Here is a 26898-nt window from a genome sequence, read left to right on the forward strand (position 1 = left end):
AATACACATACCTGGTCTCATTTTCTTTTAAGGCTGTTGTAACTGGTAAATCATTTTAAAGCATTTCCGCTGGAAGTATACAGCGTGAGTTTAACACTCAAGATTCTTTCTACTAGGAGAGGGGTTAGTTGCTATAAAATCATCTTTGTCCCAACCTCTGGATTGTTCGAGGAGCACTAATGATAATTTGTATGATTATAATTTGTACTGGCTTGAAACGTAAGTTAAGATCAGATCTTCAGGCAATATCCTGGATACATTTCTGTGATATTAACTAAGAACAGTTAGGGGGTTTTATTAAAGGAACTGTTTCTCACTCCATCCCTCACTACGTGATGAAGAAAGCACAGAGGTGGGATGAGATCTCACCCCCTATGTACAAAATCCAGCCTTACTGCTGATCTATTCAACATACCGCTCTACAGGTCAATGGCTTTTGACTGAAATCTTGCCACATTCAACTCCCTTCCAAAGAGCTTTGCTCTCATTCATGTAGCCAGGAAACAAGCCAGAGTCAATAATCCCACACCCCAAGCTCAAATTTCTTCTTAAAACTCTTTCATATGTGTATTCTCAATACATGTTTTCTTTGTTTATTATAAAAAGTACATGAGCCAAAGAAAATTTTAATGAAATAATTATAGCATGCAAGTTCAAGGCTCTGTTCCTCCATAAATGCTGGGTCCTTGCTGCACGTGGGGATCTCACTGACATCAGCACAAAGCTACAGCACCAGGACTCTACACTGTTCCATTTTATCAGCAACTAACAAACTAAAATGGTTCATTTGCTAATATATAATGTGAGGGAATATATTTTCCAGATCAGGTTCTCCATTGGTATCAGATCGTTACTAAGCCAAAGTCTGATTAATCTAGTGGTAAACTCACAATTCCTGTGTCCGTCATAAGTTCACATCAGTTTAAGGGGGGGCAACGTGCCGGCAGGTGGCTGGCTCAGCCGTGCTGTGCCCAGCGCTGCTGGAGGGAGCCAGGCACTGGGCAGAGCTCGAGCAGCCACTCTGCAGTAGGCCGGCCCTTGGGCTGCTTAAAGACGTTATGTCCTTTATGGGGTCTTCCCTTCATCCCCTTAACAGTGAGGAGAGGCAATAGAGCAGGCTGCCCAGACAGTTGTGCCACCTCCATCCTTGGAGGCTTTTGAGACCCAACTGCATAAAGCAACCTGGTATGATCGTGCTTTGGGCAGAAGGCTGTACTGGAGACCTCCTGAGAACCCCTCCAACCTGAGTTACCCTACAATCCTGTGATATAAGCACTTACCTGCCCTCCATGTACCGGTTTGGGGAGCCTGGAAATTGATATAACTCTCCTCTCCTGGAATGGAGCTACACCTCAGAGGAAAACTGCCTCTGAGGAGCTGGGGCTCAAGGAAGACCTTCTCTGAAAGCTAACTCTTAATCAGCTGGAGCCTTTTAAAAAAGTAGGTTTTGCTCTGCCTCAAAATGTATGCAAAACCCTCAAACTGCACATGCAAACCTTCCATATTGAATTGCCTGCTACTTACATATGAATTCTTTTGTTTTGCCGCTGTGAGCAACTTTGCAGGTATAACTGCAGTTGAAAATCTTACAAATAGTATTATAGTCATAAGTTAATATTTTCTAAAGTTATCAGCTCTTAAGTGTTTAGAATTACTAATAAAACAGATCTGGGCCATTATTACTTCATATACTTCTTTTAATTACAATATGTTTCTGCCGTGACTATTCCATATATTAGCATATAATGCGTGTGGACATGCACCCAGAAATGTACACACACTCAGTCAAACATACTTACATCAGGTTTCTCTCTTCCTCTTTTAAACTTACTTGTTTCGAAGCCAGATAATTTCTGGTTTCGGATTGCCTTCAGCTCTGCAAGTGAAGTACACTGTATTCCCTGAGGTAACGTCCACATCCTGAGGCTCTGATGTAATTCTTGGCCTCTCTGTATCAACAATAAAACGTAAAAGGAATTCTTACTTATTTTAAAATTACTAAAGAATGGTAAATACGTACACCTTGTAGAAAACCATTTTTCACAAATGTTTTAACTTAAGATATTTATATGCTTAATCAGGATTAAACGCACTTTTCCCTATGCAAAAGTGACTGCGGGCTTTCTGACTTCCTCCCCTGTTCCTTAGGACCTTTTAGCAGACTGGAAATGGATTGTGCAAATTTGTATCAGGTTCTAAAGTAGCTGTTTTATTTATTTGAACAGAGGGTCAATTTGCTTATGAAGGAAAAACTTTGAAGCAGCAAGCACAAATACCATTTAAAATAACTTCCTTTAGATAAGTATCAGTGCCTAACCTGCCTCCTACAGAATAATTTTTCCAGCTTGCTTCCTGCAGTTTCCATATTCAGGCTCCTTAGATGTGCAGAGAGCTGGTAGGATGCCATGTGAATTATTCTTGCACCAAATCCCCTTTTTACAATCTTTTTCAAGAACCTTGTAGATGCCTAATGTCTTAAGTCTCACGATCAGAATTATATCCAATACATAACCAAAAGGACAATTTACTTATTTTGTATCTTGTTCTTGTCACATGGCTAGGCAGGCAAATGCCCACAGCTTGATACGAAATCTGCATTTTGATTTTGGAACAGAAGAGGTGCAGGGCCGAGCCCCAGGTTGTCCACGGGGACAAGTCTTTGCACCCCCGGGCTGAACAAATGCAAACAAAAAGATTATCATAAAAGTGCTTATCCATTAATCCTTCAATGACAGAGGATTTCAGTGCCTGTGCAGGGCACTCCTTGTTAATTATAGCTGAGTGAAAAAGAAATCCAGTGGCCCAACCGCCATTCCAATAAAATCAATAGGAGTTTTAACAATAAGATCTGTGAAATCGGGAGCAACTCTGTACAGTTTCTTTCTTCCCTTTTCCTTGTACAGAAGGGAATAAAGGACACCAAACAATATTAACGTGACACCAAAGACCCTAGCTGACAATCTTTTTATGACCAAACCACAATATAAAAAGGAAAAATAAACTCTTTCCGGATAATCGCATTTAGTTCCTCAAGGAGAAATTTCAAACGTGGTTCTGTTTGTTTCATTAAAGATAGGCCGAGGGGTAAAAGCAATCAGTTCTGTCAGCAGCAGGCAAAAACTGAGGGGGAACACAAGGAGATTGCTGGAAATAACCAATATCAACCAGAGGTTGTCAGGGTTATCGAAGAGAACAGAACAACGAATTCCAACAAATCAAACCAAGAAAATACAGTAACAAAACAAAACAAAACAAAATACAGTTTAAGTACATTTAACCCATTAAAGAAGCCATCAGGAAGTGGCAAACCCACCACAGTTAAGTTCTTCTGGTGTTATCGTGGCCACGGATCTTCCCTGGATCCTTCGTGGATACTCACAGGTAGCTGCTGCTTGAGCATTACCCGACTCTGCGTACGTCTTCAACAGCTCCGCCAGCCACAGGATTTCACAGTCACAGTGAAGAGCGTTTGAATCCAAACGTCTGCACGAAACAAGAGGCAGCCACACCACCTGTTAGCAACCTTCGACTATTTTGCTAGGATCCAAGTAGTTCTGCAATACCAGCAGCGCCTTTATCTGTGAATATAGACCTCGGGCAATATGGAACACAGGTGACAGTCACTTGCTTATATAAAAAATTCTATTCTATTCTATTAATTATATTATATTATATTATATTATATTATATTATATTATATTATATTATATTATATTATATTATAATAATGCATATTATTTTTACTGCATGAGTAGGACTATGTTCAACATAGTAAGCATGTAAAAAATGTTTCTTTTTTAACCCGAGCATTCAGTGAATGAACCAGGTTTTATTTAAATGTTATACAAACTTTGCTTAAATAAGGAACTTAGACCATTCTCCCCACATTATTTTTTCTATCTAATACTTATTACTGCAGTAACTTCACAGCTAACCTGACATTTTTACAACTTCCCATTTTGCTGATCAGGCAACTAAGACAAAGACCTACAGTTTTATTTAAGCATTAAACTCTCGTTGAGTTCAGCGGGTCAGTAACTTTGTAAAACACCTGCCTATTCCAGATAACGAGAACCCATAAATTCTGTTGACTTTCTTTCCAGTAGTGAAGGGCCCTGTTACTACGTGGAGCACTGCACTTTCTGGTGGAGCACCCTGTAGGAAAAAAACCATTAAGTACAGAAATCTATGCCATTAAATATATTTATATAGAGATTGGAAATAAAATTGCATGGCAAAGCAAACCTCAGTTTGGTGTACCTTCGGGGGTAGTAAACTTTTTGATCATTTTGTCTTTTAATAATTTTTTAACCTCTTGTACAAATGCCCAGATACTATTTCTTCCCTGTTCTCCTATGTAAACCAGGCAAGAACAAGCAAAACTATTTTAAAAGTTACTGTACGAATGTCTCCCAGTATATCACATGTTACTGGTAGAATTTAAATCTGGAAAACGAAAGTCAGGATGTGACCTTTAGGGATAAGCTGTCCCAGGTCAGAGGACACCAGATCAGTCTAGCCCAGTGTCCAGTGTTCCACTAATAGTCACTGTTAAAATTCCCCTTTACTGAGGAATTATGTGAAGCAGCATCCCTTTCTGTTCGCTTGAAGTCCACAAGAATTTAAGGGATGTATGAGTGAAGCAGCTACTACTGGAGAGTACATACATCAACAAAATTTACTTTATTCTGCCTTTCACCCACAGTTAAAAGGTATGGTTTCACAACTGTCCTGAACCTGCAGGACCACCTTCATACGACGTCCCTTGCGATCTCTTTCCTGGTGACTCGCTGCACAGCACAGCACAACCTCAGCAGTCCTCTGGGGGGGTACGAACGCAGGACTGCCTTTCTCAAAACAGCAGTCTTGGATAATTTAAAGAACACTTATCCTAGGTCAGTGGAGATGCAAAGTAAGGGACAGAAAACCCTCTGAAAGTCACCTTACTATGGTTCTCTTACCGAGTTCAAGTTTTCAAATGCTATTGCGGGACTAAGAAGCCTCTAATTTTCCAAGTTAATGGCATTTCAAGAAGAACTGGCTTCTGGAGTTGCTTTTGAATGTAATACACTCTTAAACCACCTAGCACCTTTTTATAACCATGTTTGTATTATCAGATACAGACAAGTAAAACAATTAAAAGAAAATACCAAAATAATCTAAGATCGAAAGACATCATAGAAGGATCACCCAATAAGACACAGACAAGAGAGGGATCACCCCCATCACTCAAATAAATAAAAAACAAACAAACAAACAAAAAACCAAAGAAGGGTCTGTGTATATTATTTAGTCTACAAAACAAGACTATATGATTACAAATAATTCCAAGACAGGAAACAAACAAAAGGATTTAGTCAGTCACTAAAGACAGTAGAATATTAAGCAATGGTCTCAATCTATGTACGTAAACAGATGCAGCACAGCTTAGGAAAAAATATTTAATACTTAAAATAATTACATAATGAAAGGCATTTGTAAGAAAGATAAATATTGCAAGATGAGATGCAGTATAATTAGATTATTTTAAAACTTTCTTTAGTTCAAGAATAATTCAGTTTACTTACAGTCTCTTCATAGATTCTAAGTGACTAAATGTTCCAGGAATCAAATGAGCTATTCTGTTGTTATGCAAAAATCTGTTAAAAAGCACAGAAATATGCATGTAATAATTCAGATTTTGATATGTACTCATTTCATTTACATTCTTCTGAAAGTCCTCTAAGCAATTTTACAAAATAAAAAATCATTGAACATTTTTCAGCAATTCATTGGCTGCTAGTTTTTAAGTGGCCTCCAAGGAGTATTTGGTGTGTCCATACGGGGGAAAAAGCCATAAAAAGACAAAGTAAGCAAAAGGAAGGGAGTTCATAAGCATTCAAATGAGAAATGACAAAAAAAAAAAAAAAAAAAGGAAGAAAAGTCACAATATAAATCTTCTACTTCTTCATTCGTAACATTTATTTTAGGCCAAACATTTATCACAGCTCTTTGGGAAACAGTTTTGCAATAGAAAAATATACCACAGGCAATGCTCACTTCTACATGCTTCTAAGGTCAGCCTGACCAAAGTGTTCTTGGCAAAGACTATGTAGTAGTTACAATAAAAAATTTAGATTAAAAATAATCTATGGGAGCGATAAAAATATTATTTTCCAGTTTAAAATATTTGATTTAATTCAAGCAAAGAAGCAAGCTGACTTCTGAATCTTACCCCAAGAAAAACAAACTTACAGCCTTTCAAGTTTTGGAAGATGGGTAAAGGATTCAGGTTCCAACGTTTCTATTTGATTAAAGTGCAGATACCTGAAAATATGTTAAAGAAAAAGAAAAATACTGAAACAGTTTTCTTAAGGAAGCAGAAATAAATTAAGCATTTGTTATGGTTTACACACTGACACATCTAAATGGTGATAGTGACGTAGTGGCTTAACTTTTATTATCATCTGGAACCTGTACTTGAATCTGAGAAATACAAGGAATGACAAACAAGAAGGGTTTGCAGACCACTATATGGTGTGTGTGTGTGTCTCTCTGTGCGTGTCTGTACATATATGTACAAAAAAATTGGTTGAAAACCATTACTTTAGAGATACTATTTTGAACACTCTTCTGCCAAGTCTCATTTTCATTAGTATGGATACTTGAATAAATACCTATGGAAAAAAGAAAATTATGATTTTTTTTACAGAAAAATGTTGCAGGTTGTTTAGAAAACATTAACAGTTTCCAACACAATAACATTTTTAGTAGGCAACAGTTTTCATTGCTGTCACCCTGAATGAAAATTTCAAAAGCGGCTGAGAAGTAACCTGCTCTAGTGCATGAATACTGGCACTGAAAGCTATGAACGCTCTCAAAAGCCAAACAAATTCGTAATGTAAAAATAAGTTTGACTGAATTGCTTTTAGACAAAGGGCTTCCCAGCAACTGGTGTACAATTAACCACCACAGCTGTGCTCTCTTTGATGCTCTGTTGATGCTTATGTAAGCTATTAATATTACACAGCAACAAATATTACACAGCTGTTAATCCTGTAAAACTGAAAAAGTCTAATGTAACAAGATAATTAACCAGATTATTAATCTGTAACTGCTGTGAAAACGGACTGTTAAAAAGGATCATTCCAGCCGTGACTATGATGTGGAGGTAGTCCATAACCTTGCTGATGAGAAAACAAGAAGTAATTGATAAGACTGGCACAAGGAACTGTGAAAATTATTTATAGACTTTGGATCCTGATTATATCCAAACATATCCAAACTTCCTAAAGTTTCCTATTTGACCTCCGACAAACTCAGGAACATCTGGAGAATGCGCATATCTAGAAATCACTGCGGGCTGAAGAATGACAAAGCCCATAATTTAAAAACAACGAGAAAATCTCAGACCCCCAAATCTCCTCAAAAGTTAGTCCTTGTGCAGGAAAAGTAGGAGGACACGGGAACTCCCTTGTGCTGAAACACCGCCCGTGCTCTACTCCCGGACCTGAGCCGAATGGTCGCCGCCGAGAGAGGATAAGGGGAAGAAGCGGCCATGAGGGCAGAGAGCGGTTGCGGCGAGCCCCAGGAGGCGCGTGCGGCAGGGCAGCCAGCCCCGTGCCTGGCGGTGTCCCAGATCCCCGCCAGCAGCAGCACGGCCCCAGCGCGAGCCAGCCAGCCATGCCAGGGGGCAATGAAGGGGGACCACAGAAAAAGCCGATAAATCAGCACGGATGCGTGCCCCATGGCACATCGGAGCGTCACGTCTGCTTACTGCCAGCGCAACGCGTGGCCACATATTGTAGTGAGCGCAGAGTACGATCCTGTTTGCACAGGCAAAGAAGGAGCGCGTAATGACGCTGCGCCTGCCAGTCTTCATCTCCCTTTTGAAAAATACAGGCCAATTTCATCTAAATGGAAAAGACAGACATCTCAAAGGCAGATACTTCCTGCAAGGTTCGTTCGAATCGCCTGCAGAGAGAAGAGAGACCTCAGTCAGGTCCAGCCCTGAGGAAGGACGGGCAGGACGGGGCCGGTACCTGCCGCGCGGGCAGGGCCCAGGGGCAGCCACAGCCCGCCAGGGGCCAGGGCTCTGCTCGCCCACCTCCCCGCCATCAGCGGCATTTGGGAGGGGGAAAGGTAAGGTGGGGATGGCTGCAGTGGAGGAGGAGAAAGGAAAAATACAGGCACAAATATAGGGTTTGTTACTTCTGCTGAAGCAGCTCTGAGGTAAAACAGAACCAATTTTGTTCAGTAACTTCGCTTCTTAGCTGGGCCTCTTCTAACAACTGAAATTAACTGCATATTGTGCAGACAGTGTTCACTCTCTCAGAGTGATAAGACCAATTGTTTATAGCTGATGCCCAGGCATGGTAAGCAGAGAGGCTCTTGCTTATACTTATTGCCATAACAGCCAAGGCCAACCAACTTTGTTATTTGCCACGTTGGAGGGTCGGAAGCGGAAAAACATAGTGGGGTCCCACCTGCAGGGAGGAGCGGACAGGACAGGTGACCCAAAACTGACCAACAGGGTATTCCATCCCATCTGCCTCATGCTCAGTATAAAAGCTGAGGGATCAAAGGGTCACGGGCTCTTCCTTCAATGGCCGACGTCTGAGGAGGACTCTGTCTGCCTGTGATCCCAATCCTGACTCCAGATCCGGAATCCAGTTCCCGTCCGTCACTGAGTCCAGCCTGGGACTGCCCCAGTGCCAGCCGGTGACGTGATTGTCATCTCGGGAGCTTGATACGGTTTTGTATATATTTTTCATTATTTCTTTTTATTTTATTATTAATATTTCATTAAAGTAGTTTAGTTTCTTCTAAACTCGTAAGTCTCTTTTTCCTCCTCTGCCTCTCTCTTTTTAGGGGGGTAGAGGGGAGCATCTGTCAGTCCCGTCTGGGGTCCCTCAGGTCCCCAGTGGTGGATTTGGCCTAAACCACGACAGTATGGCAAAAATTACATACATTACTTGTGCAGCCAACAAGGATTTTTTTCTTTTTTAACTTTGTTAATTTTACTCGCATTTTTATGATTCATGAGCACCTTGCAAATGTATCTCCTCATCTTCCCAATAAATTAAGCCCTTCTTCGGCCTTGACAAGGCAAGATTTGTAGGTACAAGTAACACCTCTTACTAGAACAATAAATAATGTCAGTCAAAGCAAGCACATTAAGGCACTCAACCCCTTCTGCAGGTCCGTGGATCAGAGGTGAGATTAGCAGAGAAAAAGAAAGAACACCTCTCTCTGATGGCTTAAGTGATGTATACATCATTAAACTCACAAATGCTGTTTAGTGGTAAAGACTACTATAATTACAGACGTAAGGAATACTTTATGTGCCTGACAACTCATCTTGTTTTTGCAACCAAATTTATCAGTCTAATGAAAACAGTACTACTTTGCCTTGTTTACAACCTCAAATCACCACAGATACAACTACAATAGTTCAAGCACTGAAGCACATTATAACAGTTAACTTTACCTCATCAGAAATCATGCTGCCTAAAGTAGCTCAAAAAATCAAATCATGAAGTCCAACTGGAAAATACTCTTAACTGCTTCATATGACAAGTTTGTTGAGTTTTGCAGGTCTTTAAATCATGACCTCAAAAAAGTGCTGAGCAACTTGGCAGGCAATTTATGAACAGAACAAGGTGTTAAATATGCAGACAAAGTAATTAGCAACAAGTGTCATTCTAAAAAAAATAGATGCAGAAACCAAATTGTATGGTAAGTCTTCAATAAAAATAAATCCTTGGCTTTATGACCCGCTCTTTAATCACATTTTATCACTTCGGTTTATCACTTACATTCTTTTCTTCTATGTACCACATTAACACTTTTTTAAAGGATTTTTAATATTTCAATTAATATAAGAATTTCTTGGGACTGGAAATTCACTTTAAAGGTAATCATATTCAGGAAATAATTTCACAGTGACATGTCTTTATAGACATATTTTGTGTTCAGAGTATAACACGCTTTTAAAAATAGTAGTATGATGTAATGAATTTTATATCGAAATCACTTTCATAATGGAAATTTAAAGAAAAAGCATGCAAGAGTGATTTTTAAATACCCTTGTGTCTTCCTTTTTTAATTCTGAATTCAAGGATGAAACAGAAGGAAAGGAAATACTTAAAGGGGAAAAAAAAGTCCAAACCAAACACACCCAGAGGAAGACAAAGATTTGATCAAATAAGCATGGTAGAAATTTTCTTTGTTACTATTAATCTTGGAGGATGAACATTTACAGTAAAATTCAGTCCCAGTGGCATTTTTCACAGCACTAAATCTAGGATTACATCTTCTGTAGCATAATATTTTTGTAGAGGATTACTTTTATCATCTATGCCACTTGTTCATTTCTAATAGTATCTCCACATCTTTGGGGAAGTACTTAAAATCCATTAGTTGAATATAATCTCTGTTCTGACTATTTTAATAGCATGTTTGCCATTTTGATTATTTGAAAGGGAATGAACAAACATACTTTTCCTGCATTTATCAAAGACCTTTCCCTGCCCAGGGGTACGACAAGAATTTTAAAAGGCTTAAACCACAAAGAAAGAGATTTAAATAAGAAGTTACAGTAACGATATAAAATATTGGAAGAGCAAATTTAAGGAGATTATGGAATCCTCTCTTTAAAGACCTTTAAAATAAGGCTAGATAAATATCTGTTTCTAGTCATCTAGGTTTGTTGTCCCTAGCTGGTCTTATTTTAGAATAATAAGGATTGGTAATTCTCAGGGCCCCTTTCATACCTTTTTGGTTTGTTTGTTTGTTTATTAATTCTCTTTCATTATTCTTTACCATAGGTATTTTTAGCAGCAATGAGACTTTAATGAGGCTCCACTGTGTTAAATGTACATAACTGCTCACATACAGTTATGCAAAAAAAAGAGAAACTCTCTATAATATAAAACTTAAAAAAAATCCTAGCAACATTTCAAAGCTACTGAAAATTAAATTGGGGGAAATAAAATGAATATAACAAGCTTCATCACTGTGTGGAAGATAACATTTTTATCTATTAATTTTCCCCAAAATATGTACATGTGTACACAAACTACAGCATAACTCTAATAACATCTTATAAAGAGCAAAATTAGTATGTTAATATGAAAGCTAAAAGAAAATGCATAATTAGTATTCCACTAAGATTAGGTAAAAAGATTTAAATAATTCCACCAGTATTTGGGGATCCCACTAGTGAAGGGCTGAAGAGAACACTTGTTACCCCTGATACATACAGCTCTTAAGCTGAGATGTCAAAAAAATATAGTAGATAGATATTTAGAAGAAAAGCAATGTACGCACTTATGGAAAAAGACCGCATTTAGAGCTCGATTTTGGGATCCAGATACAGCAAACTCATGACTTCCCAAAGCCAGGTATTTGTGATATTTCATGTGGGATTCAGCTGTCTCGGCGCAGCCACGGAGAGGCACATAGCAGTTACATAAGCAGTTATATATATATAAGCGCAAGCATATAGAGGCAACTTTTGTTGCCTCTCGGGTGCTCTGCCTGCCGCTCCGAAAAAATGCGAGTTTCCTGCAGCTTTGTGTCGCATTTGCCAGACCCAACCATATGTCTTGCAGATTTAACAGGGTCTAAACTGACAGTAAGCGGCCACTTTTCACCAGCTGAATTTCTCCCTTCACGCCCTGCCATAACTGAAGAGTTAGGTGACGAAATATGTAGGGCTCAGTGTGTTCGAGCATCTCAAACTGCCAAGTTTATTCAGAATTTACTCTAGCACAGGCGAATTTCAAGACCCGATTCAAAGATCTCATTCCCGTGGCAGAAATTTCTGAAGAAAAAGATATTTCTACTACATCAGCAGCTAAGCATGCTGCCATGGAGGTTTAAGCAGGATCCTGTCAGCAGGATCTTCCCTTCTTCCCTTATACATGCAACAGGCCTCCTAAATCAAACTATATTTACAGATTCTCTCTCAAAAAAAAAAAAAAAAAAACCAAAACCAAACCAAACCAAACCAAACCAAACCAAACCAAAACCTATCAGTTTCATCCTGCTTCATTGGAGAACAAGAAATTACTATGAATCAAGTCTTCTCCTGAGATGTGGACTGCAGCATCTGCTGAGAATTGAGAAGAGCATTTGGCTGAGTCAACACATCCAGTAGCAACACGTGTTTGATAACTTGAGGCCACGTAAGCCTCAAATGCAGAAACATTGTACTGAGGAGTCGATACAGTCCCAAACAGAAGTTAAGACGTCTTGGGAACTTGTTCACAACGACTAACTTTTGTCTTGACAACACAGTCTTTGTCCAAAAATAATGTGATAAAAACAGATTCTGCAGAGTCAGAATATATTTTCATGCTAAAGATGCATAAATGACAAATCTCTCATGAACTCTTACAGACTACAAATCTCAATAAATACACTCCCACTGGATTTATTTCTGGGCCTGCCACTGTCGTCCTGTGCTCCCATTTGCCCCCCTGGTGAGCTTTCCCTTTTAAGATCTCCCCAGGGGAAGGGTTCCAAAAGAAGCGAGCTTTCTGATGTGCACCCAGCAGGGCAGTAACCCCCCCCAGCAGCTCACCATAGGTGCTACTTGTGGCAACTGATGCCACGACTCAAGGGCAGGCACCAAGCAGTGACCGTGCCAGGCTCTCTTTCCGTACTTCCCAGACAGAGATGAGACTCAAAGTGTACTTAAAACTTAATTTCATACAGAATAATGTTGATGTCGCAAGTTTGAGCTTAAGCTGATACAGTGTGATATCACTGCAGGCAGAGAGGCTTAAATGCAACCTGGGGCAAAAGTATGTTTAGAAGGTGTTAATATTCCAAAGTGATTTGGGGTTTTTCACTCATAACATAGACCAACAGGAAATAGAGCGAAATTAAAAAGGACAAACGTTGCCACTTGCAGCATATCAGGCTTGTGGCATGGGGAAGAATATTATTTTGGAAGCATAAGTAATTCAATAAATGGCCCTCAATACTTAAAATTCTACACAGAAAATAAGAATTGCTATTAGCATGCAAGTAAGCCCTACCAGTTGCTGTCAATATGCTGCAGTAATCATTTCTAGAGTAGGAGGAAGAGGAAGAGAAAGGCATTAAGGAAACAAATGACATATTTGTATATGGTTTATAATTATCACTTTTGTTTTATATAGAAGTTCTTCCTTCAAAAGCATCCGTTGCCCTCTAAAATGAGCTTGTATGATCTTGTACCCATCCAAAGTGTCGTTTTATTTCAGATACACACTTTGTCCACTAATATCCCCTAGAGGTTTATAGTAACGAGGAAACGGGTACATACCATAGAAAAATTGTAATACACTGATAACTATCAGGAGTTTCAAAATTTATGTTGGTCCTAGAAGAAAGATGTTCAGCCCCCAAAATTTGTATACTACAAAGCTCATTGGTCTAGTACTGTTATTTGGCAGTCAAACTGTGCAATAGCTATGCATTTACAGCTCTGTTTTTCTAAATATTACCACAACAAATGTATAGCAATGCTTTTGATTATAAAACAAAATATAGTTAAACTAAATGGAATCAATACAATCAGTTTTTGTCACGCTAAGGACTGCATTTTTCATTCTTTTTCAATAGAAACTATCCTTCAGTCATTACACAGGCAAAGGAGTATGCTTTTAATCAATCTTTCTAGAATACACTACTGAAACATCTACATTACAAACAATGAACTTTCTTACTTTTTAAACATCTGTATACAGCAATGATTAACACATCAATAATAGGAAGGTTTTAATTTTAAAATCTCTTCTTGCTTTAAAATATAACAAAACTGGGTAAACTTCAGGAGACTAATCCAGCTTTAGTTATGCTGCATAAAGCAAAGTAACTGCTGCAGTCAAAGGAATTCCAATGTTATAAAACCTACAGAAATGAAATCAGAATCTCTCTCTATGCAATACACATTAGTTTTCAACATTTTCCACAATAATATTGCTTCTTCGTCAAAGCTAAGTAACAACGTATAGGGACACCGGGAATGCAAATCACAAATAAAAGACAAACATAGAAATGAGGAATTTGACACAGAGATCAATTTGTGTTTTTTCACATGCAAATGATTATGGGGGGCTCTGCCTAACAACCCAGGGAGTGCAGACATGCAGAGCATGCAGGCAGGATGTAGGGATCAAGGCGTGCACTTTCCCTCTGCAGGGGAACCATGGAGATGACAGCACAGACGAGAAAAGGCACTTACAGTTGTTCTAGAGAGGCAAGTCCTTTAAATGCTTGCCTGTCAATTGACTGGATTTCATTCTTGTACAAATAGCTGAAACAAGAAACAATCAGTAATATTAGTACACAAACAAGAGCTACATGAAGGTGGAAAAGAAGAATTAAGTTGACACGCGAAGACAGTTTTTCAACTACTTATTAGGAAAAAAATACAAAACAAAAATTAAACACGTACACATAAAAATACTTTGTCCTTGAGATTTCGTCCCAAATGTTTGCCACGAAAGACAAAGTCTGGGGCCTTGTAGGCCCTGAGGCTGTCACCCAGTTGGTCTTGGGCTTTCCAGTCCTCACTGTTATTACTTACTGTTTCTTTGCCCCTCAGTTTCTTGATGGGCTTGCCAAAAGTCAAAATAAATTCTAATCAACGGGGCAGAATTGCATCAGAAGTGCCTTTACCAGAGCACACCAGGGATGCCATCGGCCTCTTTGTTTCTTTAAAATATCTCATCTGAATACTGGTACAAATATTCAAATCATGATGGAATAAGTCTTTTTACTCAACTTGGAGAACAGTGAGAATTTCTATAACTTCGCCTGTGTCACCTTTTAAATATTTACAGAAAAATATGAGTTAGAATATCAGTATCACATCCATAAAACAGCATTGTACATTTGTTTTATCACTGTGTAGAAGATGGACATTAGGTCCCCATTGATATTCCATAATATAAACAGAATAAACATAAGCAGAGTACCAGTATGTCCACGTGTCATCTATACCTTTTCTACAGAATTAAAATAAACCAGGATGGATCAGTGTATGTGCTCACATTCATCACGCTTTTAACAGCAAGGATGGTTTAGTGAGAGGGTGTTGGAAAAAAAATCACAGTTTAGGTGATGACTGCTGTTTCTGCCTGGAGACAGCAAATTAAAATACTTTTGGGGTTCAGTGTCAGTCACTCTCTTTTTGCGTTAGGTTAGGGACAGGTTCGCAGTTAAGAACTTTCTCACAATTATTTGACGAATGATTTGAAACTCAGTTAATCAGGCATGGATTTCTATGAAAAAGGGATGAAGAGACTTTGGACCACAAATGGTTTTATTAGCAGGCATTTTATTAGTAGTGGTTTTCGGTTTTCTATTATTACAGTTTTCAGTAACTTACTGGAAATATTGCAAACTTCTTTTCATGCAACTGATAAAATACTGGCTCCGCTGGAGTTGGTGGCAGTTTTTACACCGACTCGACAATGGGCAACATTTCACAACAGGCCCTAACAAGGAAAAAAGCTGTAGGTATCTGATGTTCAACTCATGACAATTTTGAGGGACAATATGGAGTTGTATCTTTCCCTCGAGTCTAAACTCAGTTCACCAATGTATTGCTTGCTGAGATTACAACACATTAATATACAGAGACTCAGGTGCACTTAATTAACATAGATACGAGTCTGAACAAAAAGCAGAGTTCCTCCAATAACAGAATAACAAGGAAGCAAAAATTTCTGAGGTTTTTAAAATGCTCAGAATTGTGAACAAATTTAACTGAGAAAAAAAATACTATCATGTGAAATTACTGTAAAAACTTTAAAAATAATTTGAAAAGGGAGGTAATAGATGTATTGGACATCTTGGATGTGGAACTGGGTTTTATTCTGTTTGAAAAAAAAATTATTTCACGAGTATTCAAACATTTGGTTTGACTTAGATTTACCAATCCATTTGAGGATCACAGTCATTAAAATTTTATCTCCTTAATTTTTCTCTCTGATATTAAATTCCTACCTTATTTTCCAGAGAGAATTTTAAATGCATCACTTCTTCTCACATCTTAGAAAATTTCAAGGACTAAACAGCTAAAGTGTTATTTACCTTTCTTAATACACTTCCCTTGGCAGTGTGGAAATTCCTCTTGTTCCTGTGAGTACTAAATTTCTGATCAGACCAGTGAACCAGAGTGGGTTTTAATAACCAACCTCAGTTAAGTATCTCTTGTGGGCATTTGAATAATTTTATTCAAGAAATCTGAATTAATCCAATTTTAAAAAAAAAAAAAAAGTTTTGCCAGAATCACTCTTGTAACTTTTATTGACTTTCTGCAAAGTAAGGCAGATTGAAAAACAAAGATGGGTTAGAGGAAGACTGGGATAATGGTTTTGTAGTTTTGCAGACTTTTACCACCATACTCAGGGAAGGGAACAGCCTTTCATGTCCCCTTTTGGAGCTCTCACCAAGCTACTGTAGTGGGACTTTATTTGGGATTCAGCTTTAAACTACAACTTTTCCCATTCTGCTCAGAAAACCCTCAGCTGCAGGACACTCAGCTGACCTCAGTCTATCATGTCGCCCCTCCGCAGAGAAACCCCTGCAACCCCAAGGCTACAAAAAACGTACGTCTTATGACATATATGTTAACCAGACTTTCAGTTAATTGTGTAGATGTTTCCCTCAGGATATTAAGAGAAAGGAAAATACATAAATATTTGCCTAGAGAGAGATGACAGAATACAAAATATAAATAAGTAGCACTCACAAAAAATATGTCTTTCTAAAACGCTACTGTGCTTGACAAGTAAAACATTGTTAACAGTGCACTAATCTAACAAAAACATTCTCAAAATTTCTGCCAGTTACATTAGCAGAAAACAGAGTTAGAGTATAATTAGGGAAAAAGTAATTTATAATTGCGTTAACCTAAAAGCTCTCTTACAGAACTGAACTACTAGAATTTTACAAAGAATGAATAAACAGTGGATTAAGATGACAAAGGGATATATTATATTATGACATTAAATTATTTTCTGGCAATTACTACTAACTGTTTTCAGAAGAGTTAAAAAAAATTGTATTTCTCCAGAAATGCAAGCAAGACTGATGGATGCCAGAGGTACTGGTCACATGCTTGTGAAATGAACAAACAAATAGGTAACCAGTAATCAGAAAATTAGAAAAAGTAGTTTTAAGTAAAAAGTTTGCCAGATCCCCTACATGGATAATTTTTGTTTAGATTTTTTTTTTTTTTTAATGGACCGTATTAAAAGTCACGTGATTTAAGGAAAGTATGATCCAGATGTATTTGTTTGGAACTGGAGGGAAAAAAAGGTAAAAAGTAATAGCAATACCAGGCATTGTAGAGTTAAACCTGACAAATAAATAAATATAGCACTGACAAGCAAATAAATATAGCAAAGAGAGACTCATATAGAAACATAAAGGAGACAGTGGAATTAGCAACATGAATTGAAAAGAAATGAGATCCGGAATCACTGGAGGTGTTCAAAGGACAAAGTAATTTGACTAATACGGTCACAGTGGCAGAAGGCACAGAAGGAAACATGACCTAATCCCATTTCTGGAAGGCTGAGGTCAGCAGCTCAGCACTTTAGCAAACCTACAACCTATCTTCTACCACTATTACTTCATCCACCAAAGGCAAAACAAACCTTGCCTCTTCCCTTTCAGTATTTCCAGAACTGATAAATGTCATACAGTCCTAATTTCCATTTATCATATGCTTATCGCAATGCTGTCATGTCTTGATTCCTCACCTCTCCATCTCTTACTAAGTGACTATGTATCAGTGTTGTTGCCAAAGTTATTTCCACTGTCCATTTTTATTCCCCTCACTTCCTTCACACTGGCTTCCAGGTTACTGCTCTGTAAATACCAAGTACCTTCTCTTTATCTGGAACATTTTTTTAAATCGCTAATCTATGTTTTATACTTTTCCATATCTCCTCCCTAAATTCTTTTTAATTTAACCTCATTCTTTCCACTGCTGATTCCAAAATCTTCTAGTATCCTACATGTACGTGTCTACCCTCAGTTCCCAATTATCTTCTCTCTTGGAGAATAAACTGTTGACTTTCAGGATCAGGAAGGATTATCCTACCAAGTTTCCACAAATCTGTCCGGATCTGTTTTATAAGGTTGGGAAGCTTTCCTTTCTCATCTTTCTGTACTACCACCTCTAGTCAGTAAAGTGGATAACTCACAGCAATCAATTAAATGTATTCAGTGTACCATATACATCATGTACACGTATACATATATATCTCTATATATTAGGAGCAACAAATTACAAACATGTTATCAATTATTTTGCTGACATGAAGACAACTTTTCAAGTTTATTTTAGACAGGAGTCTTTACAGTATCCTTTGCAGAAGGGGGGACATAAGACTCAAAAATCATACAGAATCACAGAAGTGCAGAAAGAAACTATATTATGGACAGGGTACAAGCTAATACTGCCTTTTTGATCCTTACCAAAGAACCATATTGCCAACACTAAGGTATATAAATAAAAGACAGACAGACAGAAAGGCAGAAAGGCAGGGGAAAAAAAGTATCCTCTTCATTTCATAGCAAAACAATAATAATTACATTTCTTTCTTCCCAACTTTTAGCATATGAATTTGAAGACAAATTATTACCACAAAAAGCAGAACAAGATCACACAAATCTGTTTATATAATTGAAATGTTGACAGTTCTATAAAGAACAAGATAACAAATATTCCTAAAAAATTAGCTTCAAAAATCATACGTGCATAATTTTTTATACAATGTAAAGACCAACTTTTACAGTGATGAGTATTTTAATGCACAAAAAATTGAGAAAATATCATTACTCTGTCAAAAATTGTTCTTCAGACAAACAATTCTGAAAACATATACACCGCATAAAACTCTTAATCTCAATTTCAGAAAGAAATAGTACAAAGAAGCATTTGAAAATTCTAGGGCTTCTTGGATACTTGCTGGAAAAAGTTTTGTCTTAAAAGCATAAAAACTGATCCTCAGCAGAGATGCAGTAATGGGCTTTGACATCTGTCTCTCATATACTGCCTTTTTTTTAATAAATATACTGTATTATGTTTTATACTTATATATTTTATATATAACTATATAGTCACATGTATTTTTATACAGTTACATTCACACTCACTAATAGTTACACATCTTATATTTGCATAGATTTTGCTAAAGCAAAGCCACTGAGAAATGACAGGTTTTCTAAAATTACTCAGTGAATTATATGTTTTCAGAACCATCTGCAATCCGGTACTTGAGTTCTCATAAGAACAAAAGTAACATCATGGACCAATGATCTCCTTTTATGAAACACAACACTACAAATTATGTTTGCAAATATCTATAGGATCAGGCCATACAAAACCTCAGTTATTCCAGATGATTTGGCTTTATAATATTAAATTCTCAACAATATTTTTAACGTTTGTACAATTTCTCCCCCTTAATTTCTACTTCAGTTGATCCCATTGGGAAAAAATGGTCTGTTTTGTTCCCTTTGTTCCACAGAATACAGTTAGCATGTACTTACTCAGCTGAAATTTTCACAGCTGAACTGTATTTATTTGGTACATTTAAGCCTTCTGTATTGATCATGTGACCAGTACCAGCATTTTTATAACTTTAAGGCTGTACAGTTTAAAGCTAAACTTTATATCTTATCAGAATCTTTACATCACAGCCATTGAAAGAGACAAAACATGGGATGGCTTTAAAGAAGAGCTCTCTGCAGTTGAATAAACTGCCACATTGAACTTCATATGAAAATTCTCCAGGGAACAAGAAGAAAATGAAAAGATCTTCCTCTTAACAATATAGACATAGATAGACATTACTACATGTATATGAAAACAAATCATAGTTCAGTTATCTCTTTTCACTCTTTTATTGAACTGAACAGAGTGCATGGCTGAGATTTATCTCAGGTTTACTACAGCTAGGCAAAGGCAAGCATGTGAAAACAAAAACATAGTAAGAACCAAGCCGTATTTTTGCACAGTTGCTGACTGTGGAAAGAAGCTTAGCCATCCTTAATTAGTAAACCTCACGTACTCCACTACCAGATCCACCATACAAACACATATTGTAACAAATACAATCATCATGGACTTTAATAATTCCCTGAGGATACTCTGTTCAATATTCTTTTTCCCCCTATTGTATGTAGATTAAACAATTTAATTACTGAAAGACAATACACATAAAAATGAGACCAGGAAATGTAATCAAACACGGCTTGGAAAACCAGGTAATGTGTCTGCACAAATTTATATGATTTTTATTTTCCTCCTTTCTCTCACCTCCTTGGAGGTATTCAGGTTTCATTCTTGAAAACTAGATGAAAAAATAAGCCTCTGAATTGTTTCCAAAGCAATGAAATCTCAAAGTGACTTTTTTTGTCTGTACATCATTCAAGCAATGATCAATACTCCAAGACAGAGTGATGCTTTTCTACATGACATTACATAAGATGGACTCCAGAGACTAGACCTGAGAATCCATGACAACTTACTATTCAGCTTTAGACTTTTACACAGATAAAAATAACATTTTTTGATGCCTTTTGTTTATTCAGGTAATTAATACACTTGATATGTTTGTTCAAATGGGAGGGGTTAGTCCTAAAAAACACAGGGTGCCTGAAGACGTAGAACTTATGGCACATCATACAGGTGCTTTTCTATTTTGTGTTTGACTTAATTTTTCTCTTACAAATTTATGCTTCATTTAGTGAACAATTTAGGAGTAGTTAAAAAGCTTACATAAATTACAAGCTTCTGCAGACACAAATCTTGGATTAACTGCTTTTAAGCCACTTTTCAAAACAGAAACTTAAAAAGTACCTGTATGAAGGTTTCAGTGAACATTTAAAGAGGTGACTTCCTCAACCTTTCAACATGTGCCTTCTTAAATTAGCTTTTAAGTTGCATATAGTAAACAGCAACTACTATGTCCTTTAAAATCTACTGCCTAGAGATATCACAGTCTTATACTAGCAAATCTCAAAGCACCTACTTATAGAAACAAAGATTCTCTATTTCCCCCGCCCCATAAATTAATTTCACAGATTTTCAAAGATATAGTGAGTCAGATTAAAACATTTTCCCATGGAAGATTTTCAGTTACACATTGAGGTAAAAAGGGACATTCATTTAACTTACAGATATTTCAGATTTTCAAGGTCTTCAAATGCCCCACTAGGTATTCTTTTTATTTGATTGTTGTTTAGAAGCCTGTAAAAAGAAATAAACAGCTGTTTATTTTAACATACAGGAACAGTAAAAAAAAAAAAAAAAAGTGTAATAGCAGGTGTAGTGTAACATTAAAAGGAAAACTTAAAAAAATAAAAAACCAAAATGCCTTTTCCCCTAACAGTAACTGTTAGAAGAAAAAAGTGATGTGCTTACAGCTGCTTAGTCACTACCTTGCAGGAGAAAACTCTGGAAAAATTAAATAGAAATAAAAAAAACGAACAAAAAATCTGAAAACTGAAATAACATGGCTTTTTGTAGGTATCTGAGATGAAGGGAAAAAAAAATCTTGGTCTTAAGTCTAAACATTGGTTTGAAAATGATCAAATTGATACTAACAAAGATTTGTCACTAGCAGGTACATTAAAGTGACTTTTCCTATATGCTTCTTAGCAATATTCTGTGTACTGGGCCCTTTACTTCATACAGGAGCACAACTGTCTATATTCACAGATTTGCGCTCATCTCCCATGCAGTAGTTTTACGAAGAGGAAGGAATCCAAACTTAACGAATACTGTCTTTATTCTGAACTTGTGGATCTCGGATCAGTGATTTGGACAGTTAAAACTTGAGACTGGATATCTGACAGAAATTGTAATTCAAAACCGGGGATCAACTGCAAACAGAAATACTATCAAAGGTGACTGGAAACAGGGATAGGTAGTAAAACATCTTGGTAGCACAGATTTGGACAATACACTTTTGGGTGAAAGTCCTATCATTTCTTCTGGTGTGAAGAATACAGAGTACAAGATGTCTCAATACATTTGTTGTTATGTGCTTGCAGGATAAATAGGTAATAGGGATCCAAAGCTCACTGATATCACTACTGCGTTCCAGTTCACACACTGCTTGTGTTCTAGAAAAACCAGTCAAATTTGCAATCACAAATTCTGTACATTTAAAAGTAAAAATAACTGTCCATCTTAATTCCTCCTCATGCCTGCTTATATATTACAGAAGAGAAACATGCGTGCCTATGTTTCAGAAGTGATGTTTGAAGGAATGAGAAAGGAGATACGCAGTTAAAACTACAACACATATACCATTTGCATTCTGGTTTGTAAAAAGTCTTTTAGAAAACACAGACTTTTCTTCACAAACATATATGATAACAAAGACCTCCATAAAAGGCAGCTCAGTAGGAACAAAACTTGCCAACTTCTGCCAGTCCTGGCAAGCACGTTAGAACAGGGAAGTTCAAAACATTAGTTTGTCATATATTTTGTGATTTCAACACATTTGCACACCTGAGCCTTTGATGAGCTTTGCCATAGCTCCATAATTTATTATGTGATATTCCACCGAAGTCATTTAGCACAATTTGGAAAACATTATACAGTAAAGGTCTGTGTTTTTCATACCTCCAATTATAGTATGTTAATAAAACATTTGGCTGTAAATAATTACCTTTTTTTATTTTAATAGACATATACCTCATTTTGCTTTCAAATACTTTGGGCCTAAACCCCACTTCCCTCACCTGTGTAAATACTACAGCTGAAATTTGTGAGACTACTTACCTGTGATAAGTGAGCAAATTTGGCACATTACCAAATTAATCATATTAAATCAAAAGGGAAAAGGGCCTTAGGACTGAAAAAGAACTTACAGTGTGTTCAGGTTTTTAAGCCGTCTAAACTCTCCAGGCTGGATTTCTTTAATCCTATTAAATCTTAGGTCTCTGTAGAACAAAGAAAGAAGAATCATGTTATAAAAAAAAAATATGTATTTTTTTCATGTGAAAAAACAAACTAAGCACAAGCCTTCTAAGACCACAGTGACCAGCCTCCGTCCATAAACCGTAGCTTTTGACCAAAGAAGGCAAAACAAATCCCAACACTGTTTGACAAGTTTAAGCAGAGGATTGACCAAATCCAGCCTCAGTGGTCAACCCTGAAGGCTGTACCTAAGTTGAACCTGTGGTCACGAAGGATGTTCTTTTTCCACAGTGAAGCAACTTGTAATGGGATGTTGAATTGTATTTCACTAAATTGCATGGTCTTTGTATTTTAAATGCTACTTGTAAATAATACACTAAATAAAAACAGTTGCAAATAAATAGATACAGAAAAATTTGGATCAGAGAAAAGCTCAGGAAAAAAGAGACAACTTTTAAGACTTTTAAGCTACTCCATTGTTTTGGTTTGGGTAAGGAGGCTTAAGTGCCTGATGTTGTCCTGCTTTCAAAACCTGTAAATCCAGCTGCCTGAAGCTATTTATTTTCTTATTTAATTTTACTTTCTCTTAGGTTTTTTACATGTTTTTACCATCTTCAGTTTCCTGTTAGATCTCCAGCTTAATGAGAACTTCTCCAAGAAGAAGGAAACCGATTTCTCAAGCGAGCGAGGTGCAGCAAAAGCGAGCAGGGACAGGGAGCGAGGCGGCAGCGGCAGGACAGGGATGTGGGGAAACGCCATGGCTGTGCCATTCTCACTCCTCTCTCCCGCTGAAAGAAGGAGGAGGTGGTTTCCACCTCTGCCCACCCGTCCTCCCCAGGCTCCGAGTCGCGTGGTCTTGCTGCTGGCTTGCACTGGCTGTCCCATCCCCAGCGGCTCAGAAACGGATTTAACCAACTCATCGGGATCAGCAATAAACCCATGAGGAAAAAAAAAAAAAAAGGGAATAATTTTCTGGCTGATTAGCAAACGGAATGGGCTTCCTGGGAGGCCACACAGGTGAAAGGGGAACTGTGCAAGGAAAGATCGGGACCAGGGGAAAGGAAGCGAGGCAGCAGGTCTGTCCCCTTCCCTAGCAGCAGACAAAGGACACCAGGCCCTTACAGCCTCTGGCAAGCGATCAGAAGGGAAGCAAACGGAAAATATGTAAAATCTGAAAGACTTTGATCACCCTTATTGCCCTGTCCTTTCTAGAACACACACTTAGCGATTGCTTTCAAAAAAGCAGGGCACAAACATGTCATAACTTCAATCTTTGCACCAAACCCAGTCCTAATTAAAACTTAAATACGCACTGCGTTTTAACAGGTAATATGTTATCAAGAAGTCTCTCTGGAATTTGGCATTTAGTCAAAGGAAATATAGAAAAACAGACAAAAAGTCAGCTACCAATCCCATTCCACCCCACTGGCAGAGGTTGTACGCTATTGGGGGTACAGTTGCCTGAAGTCTTTTGCAAAGAGCACACTTAGGCATCACTTCTCAGGAATCAGCCCATCAGGTCTTATTCAGCTCTGGAATAATGGCCTCAGAAGGACTTTTTCTACATAAGTGGTTTAGGATGTGGCCTACTGTTCATTGTAAGGAAAGGATTAGACATGTGGCTCTGTTTGCATTACACTCCACCAAAATATTTGATCAGTGACTGGAATAAATAAGGGATGCAAACTGCTATCCCTTATTTAGACGTGCAGTTAAACTGCCTGAAGACATTCAGGACAGCCCCCTTACTCAACCCCCAGCTGAACCGAGGATTTCCAGATTTAGAAGCACAAATTGTCATAGCCTGAATTTGTTCTTTCCAAAAGCACCTCCTTTAGTTAGAGCTAAACAGCGTTACATTTTATTCATCGCTCACACAAGAAATACTCACTTGTCACACATGAAACACACATGGCCCTGATGAGAAAGAGATGCTGCCTATGAGTCACTGAATCTCAGGTGATGAGATTTTCTAAACAGGCATTGAATGTCATAGCCTGCACTGAGAAAAGATACAGCAGATCCCTCTGTAAGCGTCACTGGACATGGCATACCATTTTATTGAGAGCTTTTCCTAGATTATCTGAAAGTTTATTGTGTTTCAAGGAAGCATTTTAATTTTGATTAAAATCATCAAAATTGCAAAAATCCAATATGCATGAAAGGAACATTGAAAACTGAGTACTTTTCAAAAGCATCAAAATACTATTACAACTAGCAATATTTAGCTCCTCAACAACTCAGGACTTCTCAAATTGATATTTTTCAAAGTTCCACAAGTAGAAATAAATCTTTACTCCAAGTAGACATAGACAGAATAGACACAGAGTACAGAATGTCTTTTTCGATATAAAAGAATATACATTCATCCATATGGAAAGCAAGCCTATTCCCTACAGTGAAGCAAAGCTGATAACTAAGTACGTAGCTTTCATGAATGCAATGAAGGAGCCAGTCCTCTGAGTCAGCATCAAAATGAGCACCCTTTTGATGTGTCAAATCCATTCTGCAGTAAATCACTGGGATGACTCGGGATTAGCAACACCAATCAAAATAATTTATATTATTTCACTATCGCTGGGTATAGTGATATTTTATCCCAACTCCTGACACTATATGCCCTTCTCATATGGAGTTGTTAAGGTTTCATGTCTGAAACCCTACTCATTCATTTTCATTCTGCATAAAGGTATTAAAAAGGAGCCGTAATAAAACACAGCACCCAAATTTTCTCTGGAGCCCAGTTCATTTGGTATCTTTAAATAAAATGTTTCATAGAAAGCTATGATGACAACAATGCATTTTTATAAAGATTAATTATATGTTTTGTTTAAAGTCAGTACGACAATTACATTAAAATTGAAAAAAACCCCAATGTTAATCTCAGTGAAATGTAGAATTATGATTTTGGTACATTCCTTCAAAGGGGAGCTCTTTCTTCAAATGAAGTAACACTTCTAAGTGTTACCTCAAAGTTTTTTCATTAATTTTCCAGCACAAAGTCTCCCAAAATAGAGAGTGAGGCAGATCACAAATGCTGCTCAAAATAAGAAAAACCACACAACCTCTTTTGTTCTCTAAATTAATATAACTATACTTCATAAATTATTTCTTGTACATGGAAGACAAAAGTTCTTAAGTCATAACCACTGTAGATTTCTCAAGAAGAAATTCTGTCAAACTATCTTAACTTCCTTCTATAGGAGGATAATAAGCCAGGTGAATAAAGGAAATAGAGTATACATTGCATACATTTAGTTTAAGAGTTTTGATACAGGCCATTCACAGAAGCAAACCAGAGAAATATGGATTAGAGGAAATCTCTGTAAACCAAGTAGTAGGGAAAAAGAGGATAAGCAAAGACTATTTATTGAACTGAAAGGTTGTATCAAGTAGAATTGGGCAGAAGGTATTAAATATTTTAACACAAGGTTGGTAGAAGAAAAAATAAGCTTATAAAGTTTGTAGATGTTGGCAAATTTGGAGTGGCTGCAACTGGAGAAGAGGAGGCTGAGGGGAGACCTTATCACCCTCTACAACTACCTGAAAGGAGGTTTTAGAGAGGTGGGGGCTGACCTCTTCTCCCTGGTGACAAGTGATAGGACAAGAGGAAACGGGTTCAAGTTATGTCAGGGCAGGTTTAGATTGGATATTAGGAAGCATTTTTTCACTGAAAGGGTTATTAAACATTGGAATAGGCTGCCCAGAGAGGTGGTGGATTCACCATCCCTGGAGGTGTTTAAGAAAAGGGTAGATGAGGTGCTTAGGGACATGGTTTAGGAGTGGTGGTGTTTTTATCAGGGTAGGTTAATGGTTGGACTTGAAGATCTTAAAGGTCCCTTCCAACCTCACTGATTCTATGATTCTATTCTGGAAGATGTTTGAGATTAGAAACAAGCCTGAAGTTATAAATCCCTAAAAATTTGAAATAATTAACTGAACACCAATGACACAGGGAAGAATCAGAC

The 26898-nt window shown here is 37.5% G+C and overlaps 1 protein-coding gene across 1 annotated transcript in view; it reads right to left on the minus strand.

Annotated features, from left to right (window-relative positions):
• The window catches only part of PXDN (peroxidasin), a gene marked incomplete at its 3' end in the record, with an annotated part of 99670 nt that overhangs the window by 44650 nt on the left and 28122 nt on the right, over positions 1-26898 (minus strand). Inside the window, exons 2-8 of the mRNA XM_082480607.1 lie at positions 22882-22953; positions 21179-21250; positions 14219-14290; positions 6235-6306; positions 5568-5639; positions 3314-3483; positions 1832-1949 (exon numbers count right to left, since the gene is read on the minus strand). Of these exons, the coding sequence (XP_082336733.1) occupies positions 1832-1949; positions 3314-3483; positions 5568-5639; positions 6235-6306; positions 14219-14290; positions 21179-21250; positions 22882-22953 (648 nt within the window). The remainder of the gene's footprint in view (positions 1-1831; positions 1950-3313; positions 3484-5567; positions 5640-6234; positions 6307-14218; positions 14291-21178; positions 21251-22881; positions 22954-26898) is intronic.

Source organism: Vanellus vanellus (genome assembly GCF_965231255.1).
Source record: "Vanellus vanellus genome assembly, chromosome: 3".
Taxonomy (NCBI): domain Eukaryota; kingdom Metazoa; phylum Chordata; class Aves; order Charadriiformes; family Charadriidae; genus Vanellus; species Vanellus vanellus.